We start from the raw sequence: 23,814 nt of genomic DNA, 5'->3' as shown, positions 1-23,814 counted from the left end.
TCGCAATCTCCGATTAGAGGTGAACCGCAGGATGCTTGCATAACAGCACCATCTCGCCCCTCCTGTCCCTGGCACAGACTGGCTGCAGTGCCTCCATGATTGACAGGCCGAGCTCGCCCAGCCAGGTTCGAACGTGGCCCGGGCGGAGTGACCAATAGGAGCGGCGGGGAGGTGGCAGGCGGGGGGGCTGGGTTATGGGCGGAGCGCCGGATCCGCCTGTTATTGAGCCCCGGCTGCAGGGCGAGGGAGGCTGCTGAAGACTGGGAGAACGGAGAACACCTTCACTGAGCATCCGGCTAGCGAGCGGACAGGAGGGATAGTGTTCGATCTTTTTGCCTTCCCTCCCTCTCCACTTCCCCTTCCACCTCCTATGATGGAGGAGATGGAAGAGGAGCTGAAATGCCCGGTGTGCGGGGCTTTTTACCGGGAGCCCATCATTTTGCCCTGCTCACATAACCTGTGCATGGCTTGCGCTCGCAACATCCTGGTGCAGACGCCTGAAGCCGAGTCTCCTCCAAGCCGCGCTTCAGGCTCCGACTACGACTACCTGGACCTGGATAAGATGAGCCTGTACAGCGAAGCGGACAGCGGCTATGGCTCCTACGCCGGCTTCGCGAGCGCCCCGACCACCCCGTGTCAGCGGTCCCCGAATGGGGTGAGGGTCTTCCCGCCGTCGCCCGCGGTGCCCCCCCGAAATTCGTGCATCACTTGCCCGCAGTGCCACCGCAGCTTGATCCTGGACGAGAGGGGTCTCCGCGGCTTCCCCAAGAACCGAGTGCTGGAAGGGATCATCGATCGCTACCAGCAGGGCCGAGCCGTGGCCCTCAAGTGCCAGCTCTGCGAGAAGGCGCCGAAGGAGGCCACGGTCATGTGCGAGCAGTGCGACGTCTTTTACTGCGAATCTTGCCGCTTGAGGTGCCATCCCCCCCGGGGCCCGCTCGTCAAGCATCGCCTTCTCCCTCCCGCCCAAGGCAGGATCTGCCGGAGGCTGAGCCCGCGCAAAATCTCCACGTGCACCGACCATGAGCTCGAGAATTACAGCATGTACTGTGTCAACTGCAAGACCCCAGTCTGTTACCAGTGTCTGGAGGAAGGTAAACACTCCAGCCATGAAGTGAAGGCACTCGGAGCCATGTGGAAACTTCATAAGGTGAGCGCAAACATTGCGGTGACAGCCTCCCGATTGGGGTCATTGCTATGCGAGAGCCCCATCAGTTTGGTGACTCCAAATTGATGATGGCGCCTCTATGCTCTTCCAATCGCATTTTCCAATACAATGCGCAGTCAGTCACCAGTGATGTACAGTAATTCATTTGCAGACTGGCTCATTGATTCACTTGTAACACACACTTAGGATTGTGCGGTGTGTACACTGCAGTGAAGGTTTAATTGCCTTGGCGTTTCTGTCGAAAGTTGGCGACGGGCACGTAAATACTGCATTTTCGTCAAGTTTTTTGTCAGTTTTACGCAACAGTCAGGTTTCTGCCGGCCAAGTGGAAAGAGTTTTGCTAATTGTTTCCCCTTTCAGTAGCGCAAGTTGTGCACATTTCCTTGGCTTTCGTAAAAGTCGCATGCATTTAATCAGTTTAGGTTTCAAATGTCTTGTCATTAGCATTCCTTTTTAGCGCATCTAGCTGTAACTTCCACCTGTTCGCGTCTTCTGGTGACAGCTTTTCGTCAGAATGTTTGATGTGCAACTGAAGTGCTGCAGTTGATTTTTCTGCGAGTGGCAGGAGTAGATCTATGTCCAGAAAACATAGTAAAATAATAGACAATACTTTATAAGCTGCAACATTTACATTTAAATTCAAGTTTTTTTATCCTTTTTTTGATACGAAACGATTTCAAAAGCACAGGTGGTAGAGAGAGAAAGTTCAGATAAATGAAATCAGGCCTCGGATTATTTGAGCTAAACGGATAATTTTTAACATTGGAAGAGGTTTATATGTTTTTATGTTTTATATATATATATATGTTTCTATACCTTTTTTCACCGCTATCTGGGGCTATTTTGGATTACAAAAATAAAATAGATTACTTAAATAGAGCTTCATATTCTGTTCAGTTGACAGCAAAACTAAAGGCAGATAAATTCGAAATAATGTTCAACTTTACCGTCCTTCTTGTCAAGCATGTCTCCGGGGTTTCTCTGTAAAGTGTTTTGGTCTCCGGGCTGCAATGAGTCCCCGATCTGTGTCCAGTCGATGCCCCAGGAATCCCCGGCTGCTTTGCTGCCGACGCGCCGACATCGCTAGGGGTCCCGATCCGGGCCGGCCATGCAGCCAAAGCTGAAGCCGCCGTCTTCGCTGGGAGTTCTGCTCCACCCTCGTCCGCGATGACACCTCCTCTGCTGACAAGAAGAATCATAGAATCCCTACAGTGTTGGAAGCAGGCCAATCGGCCCATCGAATTCATAACGACCTTCTAAAGAGCATCCCGGACCCAGCCTCCTACCCGATCCCTGTAACCATAGCCAACCATGACCTTGCTCCCACGGCCAAACCGCCTAATCTGCGCATATTTAGACTGTGGGAGAAAACTGGAGCACCAGGAGGAAGCCCATACAGGTACGGGGAGAATGTGCAAAAAAGCCGAAAAACAAAGAGAAAGCAGGATGAGACGAACCTGGAGCAAAACAAGCGCAGGAGCATAAATGCTACCTACTGTTAGATTGGAGGAAATATGTTACCTACCTACAATTCCACTATCAGAACATAACCTTTTACTTATTGTCAGACTTGAAATGCTTGATAAAACTGTTGTGTTCACTTTATTTAATGATGAATGGATCTTTTCTTGACATTTTAAAACAAAAGACAGTTCTGTTCACTACTTTTCCATATGTTGTAGTGTTTTCTTTTGTTATTGAAATCAGAGTGTGTCTATATGTAACTTAGCAGATGGTCTCATTTCTATTAGTTGCTGCTACCACATACATTATAGCACAGCAAAGCAAGTGCAGCTCTGCTTTCCCAACCCCCTCCGCACCTCCTGACCTATATTGTTCACAGCCATCAGCTGTAAGCTAATGAGAAGAATCTGATTTTCTTTCATTCATGCTGGCTTTGAAGAAGTTGGTTTCATTCCATCAGCCTCCCATTGCTATTCATCCCACATAGTATAAGGGTGGAAGACAATGTCTTTTTATCCTAAGTTACATTTTTAATACACTTAAATTATAATCAGATGCTGGGATAATTAATTAAATATTCATTTTTGTCTTTCTGTAGATAGGTTACAATTATTTTAGTGATCCTTTGATTTTTATGTCATTTCGTGGGAAGTGAGCATTTCATACTTGTCATACTTGTTCATTCCTAATTGCTCTGCAATCCATCATTGCAGAGATTCCGCACTGCTGTTCAGAAAGAGGTTCCAGGATTTTGACTCAGTGACATTGAAGGAATTGGGATACAGTTCCAAGCCAGATTGATGTGTGACATGGGGTCTTCCATATGTTTGTGTGTTTCAGTCTCTTGTTCTTCTAAAAGATAAGTTTGTAGGTTTGGAAGATGATGTCATTTGGGTGGTATGACTTTGTCAGGCTGTTGCTTGACTAGTATGTTTGACAGCTCACCCACGTTTAGATCAAGTCTCTAGGTCTTAGTAAGAAGGACTTTGCGGAGTTGACTGCACACTGTGTGCCCTTGTACTTTCAGATGCTGGAAGGTATGTCTGTTTTTATTACACTTTCCACTTCTTGTAGTGGAGTAGTACCTTTTATATTTTCCATTTAACATATTCAGAACTGTTGTTACACACCTTTGGCGCAGGTAGGACTTGAACCTGGGCCTTCTAGCTCAGACGTTGGGGTTCTACTACAGCACCATGAAATCACTGAGGCACAGTAGTACAACTGAGTGGCTTTTTAAGTCATTTGAGAGGGTAAGTGAAAGTCAAACACATTATTTGTCTGGGTCTGGAGTCACGTGTCAGCTTGACCACAAGGGCAGCTCATTTCCTTCCTTAAATGATGTGATTCAGTGGCTTTGTAGTCTTCATTAACCAAGGCTTCAGTTAGCTCAGTCAACTGGCTTGCTGGTTTGAGATGCAGAGTAATGACAACAGCATTCCCATAATTCCCACACAGTTGAGGTTACCATGAAGGACTCAGCTTCTCAATTTCTCCCCTTGTACGAGGTACAGTGAGCCTCAAATTAAACTACCACAAGTTGTCTGTTGCTAATGTGGGAGTAGACCAATTAAGGGCTTAGTTGGCTAGAACATAGCACAGTACAGCACAGTACAGGCCCTTTGGTCCACAATGTTGTGCTGACCTATTATCCTACTAAGATCAATCTACCCTGCAAACCCTACATTTTACTGTCCTTCATGTGCCTATCCAAGATTCGCTTAAAAGTTTCTAAATTAACTGACTCCACTACCACTGCCGGCAGCATTCTACATGCCCAGCACTCTCTGTGTGAAGAACCTATCTCTGACATCTCCCTATGCCTTCCTCATATCACCTCAAAATTATGCCCCCTCATAATAGCCATTTTTGCCCTGGGGAAAATCTCTCTGACTATCCACCCTGTCTATGTCTGTCATCATCTTGTAAACCTCTGTCAAGTCAGCTGTAATCCTTGATAACAAAATGTGAAGCTCGATGAACACAGCAGGCGAAGCAGCATCTCAGGAGCACAAAAGCTGACGTTTCGGGCCTAGACCCTTCATCAGAGAGGGGGATGGGGAGAGGGTTCTGAAATAAATAGGGAGAGTAGGGAAGGCGGACCAAAGATGGAGAGGAAAGAAGATAGGCGGAGAAGAGATTGTAGGTGGGGAGGTAGGGAAGGGATAGGTCAGTCCAGGGAAGACGGACAGGTCAAGGAGGCGGGATGAGGTTAGTAGGTAGGAAATGGAGGTGCGGCTTGAGGTGGGAAGAAGGGATAGGTGAGAGGAAGAACAGGTTAGGGAGGCGGGGAGAAGCTGGGCTGTTTTTGGGATGCAGTGTGGGGAGGGGATGAGCTGGGCTGGTTTTGGGATGCAGTGGGGGAAGGGGAGATTTTGAAGCTTGTGAAGTCCGCATTGATACCATTGGGCTGCTGGGTTCCCAAGCGGAATATGAGTTGCTGTTCCTGCAACCTTCGGGTGGCATCATTGTGGCACTGCAGGAGGCCCATGATGGACATGTCGTCTGAGGAATGGGAGGGGGAGTTAAAATGGTTCGTGACTGGGAGGTGCAGTTGTTTATTGCGAACCAAGCGGAGGTGTTCTGCAAAGCGGTCCCCACCTATACTCTCCTCTCCACCTATCTTCCTTTCTCTCCATCTTCGGTCAGCCTCCCCCTCTCTCCCTATTTATTTCAGAATCCTCTCTCCATCCCCCTCTCTGATGAAGGGCCTAGGCCCGAAACATCAGCTTTTGTGCTCCTGAGATGCTGCTTGGCCTGCTGTGTTCATCCAGCTTCACACTTTGTTATCTTTGGACTCTCCAGCATCTGCAGTTCCCATTATCTCTGATCTCAGCTCTAATCCTTCTTCGCTCCAATGATAAAAGCCCTAGACCCCGCAACCTTTCCTCATAAGACCTGCTGTCGAGTCCAGACAGCATCCTGGTAAATCTCCTGTGCACCCGTTCTAAAGCTTCCACATCTTTCCTGTAATGAGGTGACCAGAACTAAACACCATATTCCAAATGTGGCCTAACCAGAGTTTTATAGCGCTGCAGCATAACTTCACGGCTGTGAAACTCATTTCCCCTGCCAATGAAAGCCAGCACACCACACACCATCTTTACAACCCTATCAACTTGGGTAGCAACTTTGAGGGATCTGTGGAGGTGGACACCAGGATCCCTCTGTTCCTCCACACTCCCAAGAATCCTGCCATTAAACCTGTGTTCCACATTCACAATTGACCTTCCAGTGGCTGGCCTGTGATGTAGAATGTTGCCAGCAGCATGGGTTCACTTCCTACTCTGCTGAGGTTACAGTGACAGACTGTCCTTCCTAACCTCTCTATTCTCCTGATCCTCAGGTTAAACTCACCATCTATCATTTCTCTCTAATGAGCCCTGGACTGATGGGTCAATGGGCCAGAATTATGAAGAAAAGCTTTTAGTTTCAGATTTATTAATTCCATTTAAATTCCATTGGTGGGATTGAAACTAAGGCACCAGGCCATATGAGGCCTCTGGATTACTGGTTGAAACCAAGTGTGTTTGTAAAAATAAACTACAGACAGTTGCATACAATATTTTTTTTCTGCTATTGTGCCAATACCATCTTTAAGCCTGCATTTTATATTTCATTTGAGCTTTGAACATTTTATTTGACTTCATAACTGATCTGTCAAATTATATTCTGGAAGGAAAACTATTATGCTGCTGTGCAAGCTGGTAGCTGATGTAGTATTTCAGTTTTTAAATTGAATGAATATTTTCAATAATATCTTTTGAGAGTTTCAGCTATCATTATCTGAAACGGTAACTGTTTGCTTATTGCACCGACTGAATAAAGGTAAAATTCTGCAGATGCTGAAATCCAAGGTAGACAAACAGGAAGCTGGAAGAACACAGCATATGGAGGAAAGGCACAGTCAACATTTCAGGTATTACCTGAATAGCCTGGGCATGTGCATTGTCTTCCAAATTGTTTTCTTGCTGGTTTGCACTCTATAGAAATTAGTTTAGAATTAATTACTAGACTGCAAACACCAAATTCCAACAGTGGCATTGGAACAGAATTTCTTCTGACATGAGATCAGGGCAGTGGCTCATGATTGTAAATTGCTATGTCATCTCACGACTGGCGTGTTTTGATTGTATAAATAGGGCCCATGATGTTACGGATATGTAGGCCAGTGAGAAACTAGCTGTTGCCTCTGTGCCATTAGTTAAGGTCTAAAGTTCAGCGTAAACATCTTACAGATTTCATTAGAAGGTATATTGCTGTCAGACAGAAACAGTGATGCAAAGGTCAAAGAGAACTCAGTTGCTAAGAGATTTGCAGAGTAATCAGCCCTCTGGATTACCCCTTGTTTCCTAACAATGCTTTCTTTACAAGTTAGATGAAATTATCTCATTTTCATGACCTTTGTTCTTGATTTGTATACTGTTTTGGGCAGCTCAGCATTTTAGGTCATGCCTCATAACTGAAGCTGTCAGCTTTTTCCAGCAAATGGCAAACACACTCCAAACACATTTTTTTTGAAAACTTTTTTTTTGTTTCTAATCAACCTGTATAGCGGTGTTATTACACACCTCTGGAACAGATGGGACTTGAATGCAGGTCTCTTGGTCCAGGGGTAGGGACACACAACCTCCTGCAACAGGGCCCCATTCTTTGGAAGCATATAACCATCCAATTTAATCTTGTATAACACCATCTGGTGTAGGTTTAAGATTTGAGCTGATTCATAGGCATTCTGCAGTGTCATAATGTTTCAGCACGTCCTAAGTTGGTGTCAAATGCAATTTCATTATGAACAGCTGAATCCTTGGGACAGCAGCTTTGTTCTTTGTAACCACATCTTTTCACATTGAAGGTGGGTTCTTCAATAAGCAGTTCTACTTATAGTGGCTTTTTAAAAAGTTTGTAGTTCTAAATCTGATCTGAAATTTACCATCATGCATTTTTTTTGGTTCTGGGGGAGACCGTGGATCATGTCACTGGACCAACAATTCAAAGACTTTCGTTAAAGCTTTGGGGATGGGTTTCAATCCTACCATTAAATAATTTGGATTTAATGTTCGTCTTTATAATGGTGACCACAAAAACCATTGCCAATTGTTGTAAAATGCATCTGTTTCAACCCTGATTCCCTTAAGGAAAGGAAATTTGTCATCCTTGCTGGGTCTGGCCTATATGTAACGTCAGATCTAACAAGCCAGTAAACTATCAAAATTGCTGGAGAATTGATAACAATTAAAAGGAATGGAACCAGATGGCGATAGACCACCCAACATGGACTTTGGTACTGGGATCTTCAATGGCTGTCACCTCGAGTGGCTCAATAGCACCACTGCCGGCCAAATCTTAAAGAACTTAGCTGCTAGACTTGGTCTGTGGCAGGTGGCGAAGGAGAAAAGTCCCATTTTACATCATCATCACCAAGCAACTAGTTGCAGATACATCTGTTATAGAGCTATGTCGGATCGAAATAAACACAGCCTGCATATTCTCCACTCAGCCACAGAGCATCCTAATTTGGCATCAAATCACTGTACCTGGCAGCCACTGTTTCAAATTCTTGAATCTCTCTTCCCTAATTGCACTGTGGGTGTTCTATGGAATGGTGCGGTGCAAGAAGACTGCTCATCAACACCTTCTTAAAGGCACTTTAAGAGAGGCAATGAACACTGGAGTAGCCAGTGATGCTCACATCCCAAAAATGAATTTAAATAAAAAAGGTATTTTGTCAAATATTATCAGTGACAGTAAATAATAAACTATTGGGGTAACCATTGAACCAAGGAAAAGGAGTCAGTGAAATTTTGGTGGGCTCTAGATTTTGAGCGTAAACTCAGGCAGGAAATTTTGAATGCTCCTTGAACTTATCAATAATAGGTTTGGGAGCACTGGACCATATTGTAGAACCTAGGATAATTGTGGAGGATGCTTTCTGGACCTAGGAGTTTTTTTGTGTAGTTCTGGGATCAGGGAGCTAAGAATTTGAAGATTTATAATCTCTGCTGCGATGATCCAGAACTAGGGATTTGGCATGTTGACTGAAATGAATTGCTAAAATTCAGTTGTGGAAGAAATTAGAATTGGAAAGCACTAAGCTCAAAAGAATGGAACCTGTTCAACCACTTAATTTCTTTTGAACAGCCATACCCCAACCTACTTTACCTCACAGAATTAACAACTTGCATTCTGCATTCCCAGTCCCATTTTTTCATGACCATTACTTTGCCTTGTTGCCCTCATTGCTGGCCCTTTTTAACCGTACAGAATTTCTTACTGAAATGACCATGAAAGTAACAACATTGGCGTCATTACACTATGAAATTGACAGCAGTTGGGCATCTGCACATGTAGAACTATATGTAAAAATCCATAAATTGGCTGTTTACCACAGGGTCACTTTGAAATGCACAAATGGAAATCAATTGGAAATCCATGCAGGGATGTGATTTTTCACTTTTCCTTTAGTAGCCTTGTACAAATTAATTATTACTGCTGAAAAATCTCTGCCTTTAAAGTACTAATTTTGTTATTGTGGAAGGTCAAATTTCTCTACTCCAGAATAATTGCATAGATTTTTAAAATATATGCCTACAACATATCTACCCTCACATTTAATTCCATGTTATTGTCCTGACCATTTATTTAACCTTTTCTGCGAAGTCATACATGAATCATTATTTGTTAATTCGTGATTTGCTGTCTGAAACTCTTCATTGTGATTGGCTTCTTTTCTTGAATACATCATTGTTGCTTGATGCTGGAAATCTCCTCAAACTGATGTACACATTAAATCAGTGCCAACAAATTTGAAATCTAGGTCACAAATCTTAACGTCTTTGTGACCAGCTTTCTTCAGCACAGAGCCATGCCAGTTTGCCGCTTATCACAAAGTTTCTTGCTTTTAAGAATTGTTTAATTTCATTGTTTAAAATAGAAGGAAAACTATAGTCAGGTGATATTAAGTTTACAAAAGACAACATGATTACTTACTACTATTGCGAAATACAGCGTACTAAAGCACAAAAATAGGTCACCTTGAGCTGATATAGTATCAGAGATAATGGGAACTGCAGATGCTGGAGATTCCAAGATAATAAAATGTGAGGCTGGATGAACACAGCAGGCCAAGCAGCATCTCAGGCTCCTGAGATGCTGCTTGGCCTGCTGTGTTCATCCAGCCTCACATTTTATTACCTTGAGCTGATGTTGTCTTCCACCTCTTAATTTGAATTTGTGTATTATTTTCAAACAACCATTTAAATCATTTAAGAACATCAATGTGGAAATCTTGAATTTTAACTGTAGTGTGTTTGTAGTTTTTATAAAATGTAATTTAGTTTGCCTTGGTTGACGAAATACTGCAAACTATTCATTCAGAACCACTGACAGCTCCCTTGCTGTGCATAATTTGTTGATCCACAATATGGGAAGAATCTTTAGTGCAAGTAGGCGAGGCATGAGGCAAGAGGCCTGGAAAGTTAGGTGGATGTCATTCTGATATCTGATACCTTTACTCCTCCACCCAGATAAGTTCTGAGTGGAAAAGGCTGTGGGCCACTCTACTTAAAAACCTCAAGTGCTCAATTAATGGCTATTTAAGAATGACTGAAGGGCCAGTTACCAGCTGACTGCAATATTCCATGCACAAAGTCGAGCAAATAAACGTGGCCTACAGATTGGTAAAACTGAGCCCACTGCCTGTCGGCTCAGTGGGCTGGTTTACCCAGTATCTGCAATAATCACTGTATGATTGAGGTCATGGGCATGGGGCTGGTTGTTGACAGCTAACTCCTGCTTTTGTGTCTGATTTCCCTTACCTGACTTCCCAACAATATCTACTTTCTTGTCCCTAGATCACTCTTCCATACTCTAATTCTGAGGCATGTTTCACAAGCAGTGCCCATGCTGCCTCAATGATGCTGCTCAGTGCCGGGCTGGGATGACTGGCCTGTAATTGGTCAGCATCTCTCAGCAATGTTGATCGAACGATCTGCATTTGGGAGGAAGACCATTTGGTGTCCACTTAAGTGTCTGATGGGCTGAAGATTCAACAGAGCTTCCTTCTGACTGTGAGCATGTGTGTCTTGGTGCTTTGCAAGCAGCCTGAGAAACACCCATCTGACAAGAACAAGGTCATTATCGTCAGCAACATAATTGTGGACATAGGGGTATAAGATGAGAGGGGAAAGAGTTACGGCACGGTGGCTCAGTGGTTAGCACTGCAGCCTCACAGCGCCAGGGACCCGGGTTCGATTCCCACCTCGGGCCACTGTCTGTGTGGAGTTTGCACATTCTCCCTGTGTCTGCGTGGGTTTTCTCCGGGTGCTCCGGTTTCCTCCCACAGTCCAAAGATGTGCAGGCTAGGTAGATTGACCATGCTAAATTGCCCGTAGTGTTCAGGGGCGTGTGGATTATAGGGGGATGGGTCCGGGTGGGATGCTTCAAGGGCCAGTGTGGACTTGTTGGGCTGAAGGGCCTGTTTCCACACTGTAGGAAATCTAATCTAGACTTGTGTGGAAAGCCAATTCTGGAACAACAAGGACCTGAGGGGCAGCTTTTTCATGCAGAGGGTGGTGCGTGTATGGAATGAGCTGGGACAGGAGGTGGTGGAGGCGGGTGTAATTAGAACACTGAGTAGGAAGAATTTGGAGAGATATGGGGCAAATGCTGGAAAAAAGGGCTAGATCAGTTTAGAATAACTGGTCGACACAGACAAGTTGGACCATAGAGGCTGTTTCCATGTAGTATCTTTATGACTCTATAAGTCAAGCGATGTTTTGTGAGAAGCTTAAATGTTGCTGACTTTGTGCCATTGACTGGAGTCTTTAGAAGTTACATGAAGAAGTTACGTATGTGTCTTAGTTTAGTTTTTTTTTAATTAACGAGTTTAATACTGTGACTCTTGCTGCCAAAAAAACCTTATTACTGCCACAATTGAAGGTATGTGAAGTAAATGGTTTTACCCTTATTTGTTTTGTAAACAAAATATCCCAAAACAATTTGCAGATTTCAGTAAAACTAGTTATATGGATGGGATATGATGCAAGGAAGAACTATTAGTTTTGGCGAAGATGACTGACCAGACCCTGAATTTGTTTCAAAGATCCATTTAGATTGACAGGTAGGGTGAATTCATTATTTTTAAACAATAAGATTGTGGATTATTTTGTTTAGTGTGTGGCTACTTTGCTTTTGAATGTTGTGGATTATCTCAACCGCTGTTGTGCAAACTATCACAGCAGTCAAACACTGAACAGCATTTTTAGAGCAGGTTTTTGGATGCGGATTTTCCTGAGGCCACTTCAGTGAAATGGTGACTGTTTATAATAAAATATTTCTTTTTAGTTTTTTATTACAGAACATAGCCAGACCAGGAAAAGGAAGAGCTGCATAATTTTGTGTTTTCTGCATAAGAGCTACAAAGTCAGATGTAATGGTGTTACAGTTAAATAAAAGGTAATTACAGGCGCATGAGAGACGAGTTGACAAAAATCGACTGGAAGCAGAGCCTAGCGGGGAAGACAGTAGAGCAACAATGGCAGGAGTTTCTGGGTGTAATTGAGGGCACAGTACAGAGGTTCGTCCCAAAGAAAAGAAAGATTATCTGGGGAGGAATTAGACAGCCATGGCTGAAAAAGGAAGTCAGGAAATGTATCAAAGAAAAAGAGACAGCCTATAAAGTGGCCAAGAGTACTGGGAAATCAGAAGATTGGGAAGGCTACAAAAACAAACAGAAGATAACAAAGAGACAAATAAGGAAGGAAAGGATCAAATATGAAGGTAGGCTAGCTAGTAATATTAGAAATGATAGTAAAAGTTTCTTTCAATACATAAGAATCAAATGAAAGGCAAAAGTAAACATTGGGCCGCTCCAAATTGATGCTGGAAGGCTAATGATGGGAGATAAGGAAATAGCTGAAGAACTTAATAAGTACTTTTTGTCAGTCTTCACAGTGGAAGACATGAGTAGTATGCCACAATTAGGGAGAACCAGGGGTCAGGGTTGAGTATGGTAGGCATTACAAAACAGAAAGTGCTAGAAAAGCTAAAAGGTCTAAAAATTGATAAATCTCCTGGCCCCGATAGGCTACATCCTAGAGTTCGGAGGGAGGTGGCTGAGGAAATAGCGGAGGCTTTGGTTGTGATCTTCAAAAGTCACTGGAGTCTAAGAAAGTCTGAGATGATTGGAAAATTGCTGTTGTGACCCCCTTGTTTAAGAAAGGATCAAGGCAAAAGATGGAAAATTATAGGCCGATTAGCCTAACCTCAGTTGTTGGTAAAATTCTAGAATTCATCGTTAAGGATGAGATTTCTGGATGTGAGTTTGCTCGCTGAGCTGGAAGGTTAGTTTTCAGATGTTTCGTCACTTTTTTTTATTTGAAAAAATATACTTTATTCATAAGATGTACAAAAAATAAAACATTTATACACCTACCCAGTCATGCAAGCCACTCCGGGTTACCCAGGGGGTACGTACACCAACTAAAGGAAAAAAAACAAATAAACAAAGAAGAAAAAAAACAAAGCAAAGAAAATACCCCGGCAGTCATCACCCCGCGCCGTCCCAGTTGGCCCCCTGACCAGTTGGGGAAGGCGCCAGCTGGGCCCAGTTACCAGATAGGGCCCTTTTTTCTATTCTGGACGAGGGGTTTCATACCGTGGTCTTTCCCCACGGCGCCTTGGCGGCGGCTGCCCCAAGCTTTAGCGCGTCCCTCAGCACGTAGTCCTGGACCTTGGAGTGCGCCAGTCTGCAACATTCGGTCGGGGTCAGTTCTTTCAGCTGGCAGACCAACAATTTGCAGGCAGACCAAAGAGCATCTTTCACTGCATTGATGGTCCTCCAGGCTTAGTTGATGTTGGTCTTGGTGTGCGTCCTGGGAAACAGCCCGTAGAGCACAGAGTCCCGCGTCACAGAGCTGCTCTGGACGAACCTCAAATACCACTGCATCCCCCTCCAGACCTCCTGCGCATAGGCACTCTCCAGAAGGACGTGATCGACAGCCTCATCCCCCCCGCAGCCGCCTCAAGGGCAGCATGCGGTGGCGCAGAGATTCCGGGTATACATAAAGGATCTCACTGGCAGAGCCCCTCTCACTGCCAGCCAAACAATGTCGTTGTGCTTGTTTGAAAGTTCTGGCGATGAGGCATTCTGCCAAACGACTTTGGCAGTCTGCATGGGGAACCACACGACAGGATCCACCCTCTCCTTTTCCCCCCAAAGGGTCTCGAGGATACTACGTGCTGACCACTGCATGACGGCCTTGTGGTCAAAGGTGTTTCCCTTCAAAAATTTCTCCACGAAGGACAGGTGGTACGGGATGGTCCAACTACTCGGAGCATTCCGCGGCAGCGAGGCCAGGCCCATCCTTCGCAACACCGGGCACAGGTAGAACCTCAGTAAGTAGTGACACTTGGTGTTTGCGTACTGAGGATCTACGCACAGCTTGATGCAGCCGCACACAAAAGTAGCTAGCGAGGCAAGGGTGGCATTTAGTACACCCTTTCCTCCATTTCCCAGGTTTTTGTACATGGTGTGCCTGCGGACCCGGTCCATCCTCGATCCCCAAATGAAGTGGAAGATGGCCCGGGTGACCGCAGCGGCGCAGGTCCAGGGAATAGGCCAGGCCTGTGCCACATACAACAGTACCGAAAGCCCCTCGCACCTGACAATGAGGTTCTTACCTGCAATGAAGAGGGACCGGAGCGTCCACCTGCCCAGCTTCTGCTTCAGTTTGGTGATACGCTCCTCCCAAGTCTTAGTGCACGCCCCAGCTCCACCAAACCAAACACCCAGCACCTTCAGGTAGTCTGTCCTGACGGTGAAGGGGATGAAGGAGCGGTTGTCGCAGTTCCCGAAGAACATGACCTCGCTCTTACCCCTATTGACTTTGGCACCAGAGGCCAGTTCAAACTGGCCACAGATGTCCAAAAGCCTACTCACCGACCGACAATCGGTGCAGAAGACGGCGACGTCGTCCATGTACAGGGAGGTCTTGATCTGAAGGCCTCCGCTGCCTGGGATAGTCACGCCCTTCAGGCTCACGTCCTTCCTGATGGATGCGGCGAAGGGCTCCACACAGCACACGAACAAGGCAGGAGAGAGCGGGCAGCCCTGCCTGACTGCAGATCTGATGGGAAAACTGTCCGATTCCCACCCATTGATCGAGACTGCGCTAACGATGTTGGTGTACAGCAGCCGGATCCAATTGCCCTCCCCGAACCCCAATTTGGAGAGGACGTCCCTCATGTAAGCATGAGAGACCCTGTCGAAGGCCTTCCCTTGGTCCAGGCTGACGAGGCAGGTGTCCACCCGCCTGTCCTGCACGTAGGCGATCGTATCCCTGATGAGCGCGAGGCTCTCAACGATCTTCCTGCCCGGCACAGTACAGGTTTGGTCAGGGTGAATCACCGACTCCAGGACAGACCTGACCCGGTTGGCCAGGATTTGGTAGTCCACGTTCAATAGTGAAATGGGACACCAATTCTTAATTTCTTCCCTCTCCTCCCTTCCTCTTGTAAATGAGGGTGATGATGCCCTTCCTCATGGACTTGCACATTTCCCCTGCCTGAAGCACACTATCGTACACCTCCAGCAGGTCCTGGCTGACCAGGTCCCACAGAGCGGAATACAGCTCGACCAGTAAGCCGTCGCTCCCGGGAGTCTTATTCCTCTCCAAGGACTTGAGGGCTCTGGTCACCTCGTCCAGGGATATCGGCCGGCCCAGCCACTCCCTTGTGCCGTCGTCTAAGACCCCTGTCGTCTATCACAGAAACGACTCGGAGGCCATGCTGTCCATGGGCTTCGTGTCGTACAGTCCGGCATAGAAGGATCTGCTGATCCTCAAAATGTCGGCCCGAGACGACGTCACCGAGCCGTCGTCCTCCTTCAGCCGGCTAAGCACAGAGCTCTCTTTGTGGACCTTCTCAAAGAAGAAACGCGAGCACGTCTTCTCCTGCTCCACGGAGCGGACCCTGGACCGGAAGATTGTCCTGGAGGCCTCCGCAGCGAAGAGCGAGGCTTGCTGGCCCCTCACCTCGCGGAGGTCCTCCGTGACAGCGACCCCCATCAACTGCAGAAGGAGCAGGTTCTGCACCCTTTTCTGGAGTCACGACAGCTTTCCCAGTCTCTCTCTTGCCTTCCGAACACCATTGAGGACAAAGAACCTCCTGATGTTCTCCTTCACCGTCTCCCACCAGTCGCCCGGAGACTCAGAGGGGTTTCACGGTTCTCCAACCGGCGTACTCCCTCTTAAGCTCCTCGACGTTCTCTAGGGTCAACAGAGTCGTGTTGAGCTTCCACGTCCCCTTGCCGGCCGGCTGGTCGTCCTGTAAGTGACAGTCGACCAGCAGGAGGCAGTGGTCAGAGAAGAACACCAGATCGACTCCAGTGGACCTGACCGAGAACGCCCGTGACACAAACAGGAAGTCTGTCCTTGAGCGAATAGAACCATCTGGCCGGGAGCAGGTGTATCTCCGCTGCGCTCCATCTGCAGGGGTGCTGAAGACGGCGAGCAGCTTGGCGTCCTTCACCGTGCCCATCAGGAATCTGGACGTGACGTCCAGTTGACTCCCCCCACCCGCTGCCCCCATGCCGGATCTTCCATCTGCATCGATGATGCAGTTGAAGTCTCCGCCTAGGATGACCGGCCTGGACGTAGCCAGCAGGGGTGGAAGCCGCTGCAGGACGGCCAACCGTTCACTCCGTACTGCTGGGGCGTACACGTTGATCAGCCTCAGGGGAACGTTCCTGTCAGTGACGTCAGCCACTAGGAGGCGCCCCCCCACCACCTCCTGAACTTGAGAAATGGTGAAGTTGCGCCCCTGCAGCAGAATAGCCAGGCCCGAGGATCGACAGTCGTTACCCCTCCAACCAGATCGGAGGCCCACAGGTCCAAGCGCCGGACCATTTCCCGTACCTGCTGAGGTGCGGTATCCCGCACTCCTGCGGAAACAGGAGGTCCACCTTAACGGTGGTCAGGTAGGCCAACATGGACACACATCTTGCGGTGGACTTGACGCTGCGCACATTAATGCTCGCAATTCGTATCCCCATTGTGGGCAGTGACTGCAGTACCCTCCCCAAGTCCAAGACCCAGCTCCTCCATCTGTCCCTTCATGCCCATTGCCCGGGCTAGCTGCTGGACGCTCTCCGGGCTCAGGAAACTGTCCATGCTGCCTTCCGGGTGGCATCCCCCCGTCGGGGGTACGGAGGCAGGAGAGTCCGGCTCTGGGTCAGGCTGGGGACGCGCTGTTTCCTCCTCCCCTCCAGGGGCCCAGCGGTACGTGACTGGGTGTCGGAGGGAGCCTCAGGACACCTCCCGTCACCTGGAAGCGGGGTCCTGCTTTCCTTCTCCCTTGAGACCTTTAGCTTCTGCTTTGGGCGGGCCCTCTCTGAATCTCCCTTGTCAGAGGAGCTCTTATAGCGCCCCCTGTAGCTGCCTCTTCCCGCCTGATGGTTGCGGCTCCTGGGCCCGCCGACGCGCCTTTCTCCTCACTTTCCGGACCATTGTCCACTCTCCTGGGTCACGTATTGATAGACTCCGGGTTGTCGGGGGTGAGGGGTGGGGGGAGGGGAGCCTGGAGGGGCGCTTTGCTGGCCTCGGGCCCATTCTGCAGGGCTGGGCCCTCCTGCACGACCTGGCCCTCCTGCCCATTAGTGGGGTCTTTGCAGGGCCCTGGTGCCTTCTTCTCCTCCGGCAGGGTTGGCCCCGCATTGCTCCTGCCGGTGACCTGGGCGTAGGTGGTCCCCGGCTACGGGCATGCCCTGTAGAGGTGGCCCGCTTCCCCGCAAAGGTTGCAGCTTTTCTCTTGTGGGCAATCCTTTGCAAGGTGTCCCTCCTCCCTGCAGATGGTGGCTTTGCAGTCGGCCGCCACGTGACCTGACCTACCACAGGTATGGCAGACTTTAGGTTGCCCTGCGTAGGTCAGGTGGCCCTTGCTCCCGCCAATCGCGAAGCTGGACAGTGGGTGTACAATGTTCCCGTCCGCGCCCATCCTCAGCGTCACCTTGACCTGCCTCTTACTGGTCCAGATACAAAAAGGGTCCATGATGTCAGTTAGGTCCCCTTCCACCTTCACGTACCTTCCAAGGAAGGTCAGGACATGAACTGCTGGCACATGCGGGTTGTACATGTGTACGGTCACCATATGGCTCCTCTGTGCTGGCATCACAAACAGCAGGACAGCGGTCAAGACAGAGAGGGGGCCCTCACTTCCTTTCTCCTTGAAAACCTCCAGGAAGTGCTCGCAAAGCTTGGCACTCCTCAAGGTTACATCGTAAAAACCTCCTCCGGGGAAAACCTGCAGACAGTAAATGTCCACAGCAGCAAACCCGCAACAGTCCAACAGGACCCCCTTCACAAAGAAGGTGCGGTCCACAGGTGCACCTTCATCCACCTTCTTCAAGGAGACACGGATGGTGTTCCATGGTGTTCCGGACCCCCTGACCTGGGGCACGAGCACTCGCCACAGCCATCGTTGCAGGTTGGCTGCTCCCCTGAACCAGCATTAGGCCAAAGCCAGCGTTAAGATCCACCAGTTGCAAGGGTGCACAGCCAACCCGATGTCTTCCTTCCACCTCCAACACAGCACTCTCCTCCTCTCAGTCCACAGAAGAGTGGGTCTTTATTTTGTTCCAGATGTAAGCTGGTTCACTGAGCTGGACGGTTTGTTCCCAGATGTTTTGTCACCATTCTCGGTAACTTCAACAGTGAGCCTCCAATGAAGCACTGGTGTTATGTCCCGCTTTCTATTTATATGCTTAGGTTGCCTTGGGTTGGTGATGTCATTTCCTGTGTTAGTGATGTCATTTCCTGTTCTTTTTCTCAGAGGATGGTAGATTAGCTCCAAATCAATGTGTTTGTCGATGGAGTTTCGGTTGGAATGCCATGCTTCTAGGAATTCTTGCGCGTGTCTCTGTTTGGCTTGTCCTAGGATGGATGTGTTGTCCCAATCAAAGTGGTGTCCTTCCTCATCCGTATGTAAGGATACTAGTGATAGTGGGTCATGTCGTTTTGTGGCTAGTTGATGTTCATGTATCCTGGTGGCTAGCTTTCTGCTTGTTTGCTATACAGACAACAAGCAAAACAAACGTCATCTACAAAATACCTTGCAAGAACTGTGACAAACACTACATTGGACAAACTGGCAGAAAGCTAGCCACCAGAATACATGAACATCAACTAGCCACAAAATGACATGACCCACTATCACTCGTATCCTTACATACGGATGAGGATGGACACCACTTTGATTGGGACAACACATCCATCCTAGGACAAGCCAAACAAAGACACGCGCGAGAATTCCTCGAAGCATGGCATTCCAACCGGAACTCCATCGACAAACACATTGATTTGGAGCCAATCTACCATCCTCTGAGAAAAAGAACAGGAAATGACATCACCAACACAGGAAATGACATCACCAACCCAAGGCAACCTAAGCATATAAATAGAAAGCGGGACATAACACCAGTGCTTCACTGGAGGCTTGCTGATGATGTTACCTGGAAAGGTGATGAAATGTCTGAAAACTAACCTTCCAGCTCAGCGAGCAAACTCACATCCAGAACCTCAACCTGAGCTACAAATCTTCTCAAAACTCGTTAGGATGAGATTTCTAAATTCCTGGAAGTGCAGGGGCAGATTAGAACAAGTCAGCATAGATTTAGTAAGGGGAGGTTATGCCTGACAAACCTGTTAGAATTCTTTGAAGAGGTAACAAGTAGGTTAGACCAGGGAAACCCAGTGGATGTGATCTATCTAGACTTCCAAAAGGCCTTTGATAATGTGCGTCATGGGATTCAGCTGAGCAAGGTGAGGGCCCATGGTGTTTGAGGTGAGCTACTGGCTTAGATTGAGGATTGGCTGTCTAACAGAAGACAGAGAGTTGGGATAAAAGGCTCTTTATTGGAATGGCAACTGGTGACAAGTGGCATCCTGCAGGGTTCAGTGTTGGGGCTGCAGCTGTTTACTTTATATATTAATGATCTAGATGAAGGGACTGGGGGCATTCTGGCGAAGCTTGCTGATGATACGAAGATGGGTGGACAGGCAGGTAGATTTAGACAGGTTCGGAGAGTGGTCCAGGAAATGGCTGAAGAAATTCAACAAATGTGAACAAATGCAAGGTTTTGCACTTTGGAAAAAAGAATACAGGCATGGACTATTTTCCAAATGGTAAGAAAATTCATAAAGCAGAAGTACAAAGGGATCTGGGAGTGTTGGTCCAGGATTCTCTAAAAGTTAACTTGCAGGTAGAGTCTGTGATTAAGAAAGTGAATGTAATGTTGTTGTTTACCTCTAGAGGGTTGGAATATAAAAGCAGTGATGTGCTTCTGAGACTTTATAAAGCTCTACTTAGGCCCCATTTAGAATTCTGTGTCCAGTTTTGGGCCCCACACTTCAGGAAGGACACACTGGCGCTGGAGTGTGTCCAGCGCAGATTCACACGGATGATCCCTGGAATGGTAGATTTAACGTACGATGCACGGTTAAGGATCCTGGGATTGTATTCATTAGAGTTTAGAAGGTTGAGGGGAGATCTAATAGAAACTTAGAAGGTAATGTATGGCTTAGAAAGGGTGGATGCTTGGAAGTTGTTTCCGTTAGGTGGAGAGACTAGGACCTGTGGCCACAGCCTTAGAATTAGAGGGGGTCAATTTAGAATGGAAATGAGGAGACATTTCTTCAGCCAGAGAGTGGTGGGCCTGTGGAATTCATTGCCACGGTGTGCAGTGAAGGCTGGGATGTTGAATGCATTCAAGGCAGAGATTGATAAATTCTTGATCTCACAAGGAATCAAGGGCTACGGGGAGAGTGCAGGGAAGTGGAGTTGAAATGCCCATCAGTCATGATTTAAATGGCGGAGTGGACTCGATGGGCCGAATGGCCTTACTTCCACTCTTATGTGTTATGGTCTAATTTTAATAAGATTAAGTTAACTCAGTATGTGAAAGTATTTGTGTTCATGCCTGAGACAGAGGTGGTGCAGACTAGGTCATTTGTGACCATCCTTAGTTACCCTTGGGAAGTGGCCCTGTTGCATCATTGCCACCCTTTCAATATTCCACGAGTGCTGTTAAGCCGGGAGTTCCAAGATTTTGCAAGCCATGACGATGTGTGGCTTGGGAAGAACATGCAAGTAGTAGTGGTCCCTTCAGTCTTCATGCCTTGTCATTCTGTGTGATTGTAGGTTTGTTAGGTGCAGTTAAAGGAACCTAGGTATGTTGCTATGGTGCTCCTTGAGATAATACACTCTGCTGCCACTATGGATCAATGGTGAAGGGACTGAATATTGAAATGATTGGGTGTTGGGGCAATAATCAATTGGGATTCTTTGACATGGATGATGTTAAGCTTCGTGAATGTTGTAGGAGCAGTGGCCATCCAGGCAAGCAGAGTGCTTCATGTCAGATTTCTGATTTGTTCCTCATAAACATTAGACAGGCATTGGAGAGACATGAGATGAGTTACTCACCACAGAATTCCTAGTCTTTGGTCTGTTCTTATTGGCCCAATATTTATATGGCTGCTTCAGTTCACTTTATAGCCAATGATAAGTCTCACAATGGTAATTCCAATGAATGTCAGGGGTGATAACTGGATTCTCTTTTGTTGGAGATGGTTGTTGCCTGGCATTTGTGTGGTGTAAATGTTACTTGTTACCTTATCCTAGATCGATGTTATCCAGATCTTGCTGCATAAAGCTTTAGTATGTGAGGAATGGCAAATGGAAGGGTATTTTCTTCATTTTTTGATGAATTATTTAAAAATTCCAACCAAAATTAATAACTAGTTTTGACATAGTTTCTAATTAAAATATGCTGGATGACAGCTAAAATGTGAACTGTCAACAGATGTTTGGTGATATTAGTGATGTTCTACATCTTTCAACATCTTGGATATTTCATATGGAGGAACCATTTTGAAGCATCCACTAATTTTCAAAGAATACACATTAAGGTGTAACATCTGTTTGATTCCCACTGTTGATTGTGACGTGGAGAGAACATTAAAGTGAAGTGGGGTCACTGAGTAACAGGGAAATGCTGTAGACTTTATTTATGGCAGTAAGCTTTATACTTGAGGGTTTAGCATTACTCCTGACCTGTGCTAGTTGAGGATGCAACTGATAGTTAAATTTTTTTCTAAAACTGTCTGTCATAGGACATGAGCATCACTGGCTGGCTTGCCTTTATCGCCTATGTTCCAAGTCACTCTTGAGAAGGTGGTGTGTACTTTGAGAACGTAATCATACAGCATCTAACCTAAGGTGTGACTATTGCATTTATTTGTAATGGATTTTAGCTTATTGAATTAATATGAAAATTCAAGTGCATAATCACTGGCCTAAACATTTTATTTAAAGCCAAACTGATACTACACATTATTTTGTTTATTTGGTTAATTTTATTAATCCATATTTTATTAATTTGATCAAATTTTCTTAAAATTAATTGTGCATTCCTAAAGATCGTGAATAAAGCAATCATATTAATACTTGCTTTTCATAGTTGAAATTGCCAGCAGTTACTCATTCCTAAAGGAGGAATAGGCAGTGATGGAATGGCAATTTGGCACATACCCCTTTGTTTACAAGCTTTCGCTTTCGAAAGTTGGATTATCTCTTCACACCCACAAGGTCAAAGGATAACATTCATAGTTATTGACATACCTAATTGATCTATTCTAATGGAAATTGTTAACCTAAGACACAAATGAGGACAGTAATCAATATTGAGAGAACATTTGTTTGGGCTTTGACATTCATATTTGACAAGAATGTGAAGGTGGATACTGAATTAGAGACTAAAGCTTAATGTATTCTTCTTTATTTTTTTCTGCCTTCCGGAGCATAGCCGGAAGTTTTCCACGAACTCCCTATAGCTTAATGAAAAAGATGGCATTGTGTGGGTACCCTTACCACATTAATGCATTAGGTTATTAGAAAAGAATATACTTTCACTTGACAACTAAAAAGCATTTAAATTCAAAGGGGAGATCTTTAAAATTTTTGAAGCTTCAGTTTAATGATTCTTTGCTTTCTATGTTTCATTGGGTCTTCACTCATGCATGTTGATGCTAACCTTGTACATTGCCAGTATGGCAGAAATAAGAACTATTTGAACACAGTGGTTCTATTCAGCTCTTAACAGACCTACTTTCTTACTAGGTACTAATTTTTCAGTCTTAGAATCATAGAAATTTTATGGGACAGAAATACTTGGCCATTCATATCTACACCAGCTGAGAAATGAGTTACACAGTATAATTGCACTTTTCAACATTTGGTTCATAGCTCTGCAGGTCACAGCACTTGAGGCGCATATCCAGATGTCTTTTTAAGAGAGTTGGAGATTTTGTCTCTATTACTTTGCAAGAAATGAGTTCCAGACCCCAACCACCCTCTGAATGAAATAGATATTTCCCAAAGTCCTAGCAATCACTTGAAATCTATGCCCATAGTCAGTGACCTCTCTGATATGATATGGTAAGTAGGTTTCTCATCTGTTCTATCCAGAGTGGATATCTTGCCAGTGTTTTTGCATCTCAATCAACTCTCCTCAACCACCTCTGTTCCAAGAAGAACAAACTCAATCTGTTAATCTTTCCTCATATTTCCTCAATATGGCATGTCCTCATAAATCTCCTTCATACCTCTCTCATATAATTATGTCTATTTTGTAATGAAGTGATCAGACAGCACAAAGTTTCAAGCGGTAGCTTAACTTATGATTTATACGGTTCCAACATAACCTCCCTGCTCTTATATTCCATACCTTGTTGAAAAAGGAAAGGGTTCCATATACATTCCTAACTATCTTATCGACCTGTCCTATGTTCATGGAGCCGTGTATATTCACTCAATGGTTGTTCACTTCCTCTTTTTCTCAGTGTTCTCCTATTAATTGCAGACTCTTTTGTTTTGACTAATGGTCAGTAAACCATTTTAATACATTCTTAGGAGTGCAATATTTGGTTATGTTTTTATTTAAAAACAGCCAAAGAGAGGAAACACATTGAAGAAGGAAAACTACTTACGTGAATTAGTTATTTGAGTCTTTAGGACTTGAGATACGAATCATTTCTTAATCTTCCTTTAAAATGGAGCCTCTGGGAATTCCTCTAACCACTGGAATCGAATGGAAACAGTACAAGCACATATTTAGAAAGTAAATG

General features: G+C 45.9%; 1 protein-coding gene across 6 annotated transcripts in view; it reads left to right on the top strand.

The window, feature by feature from the left end:
- Positions 1–220: 220 nt before the first annotated feature.
- Positions 221–23,814, top strand: part of trim9 (tripartite motif containing 9) — a 94,943-nt gene continuing 71,349 nt past the window's right edge. For all 6 annotated transcript variants that reach the window (XM_048537379.1, XM_048537377.1, XM_048537378.1 and 3 more), the window contains exon 1: positions 221–1,150. In XM_048537379.1, coding sequence (XP_048393336.1) covers positions 371–1,150 — 780 coding nt within the window. In that variant the 5' untranslated portion in view covers positions 221–370. The remainder of the gene's footprint in view (positions 1,151–23,814) is intronic.

Source organism: Stegostoma tigrinum, chromosome 10 (assembly GCF_030684315.1).
Source record: "Stegostoma tigrinum isolate sSteTig4 chromosome 10, sSteTig4.hap1, whole genome shotgun sequence".
Classification (NCBI taxonomy): Eukaryota; Metazoa; Chordata; class Chondrichthyes; order Orectolobiformes; family Stegostomatidae; genus Stegostoma; species Stegostoma tigrinum.
The sequence above is the reverse complement of the archived record's forward strand: the minus strand, read 5'-3'. Positions and strand labels throughout refer to the sequence as shown.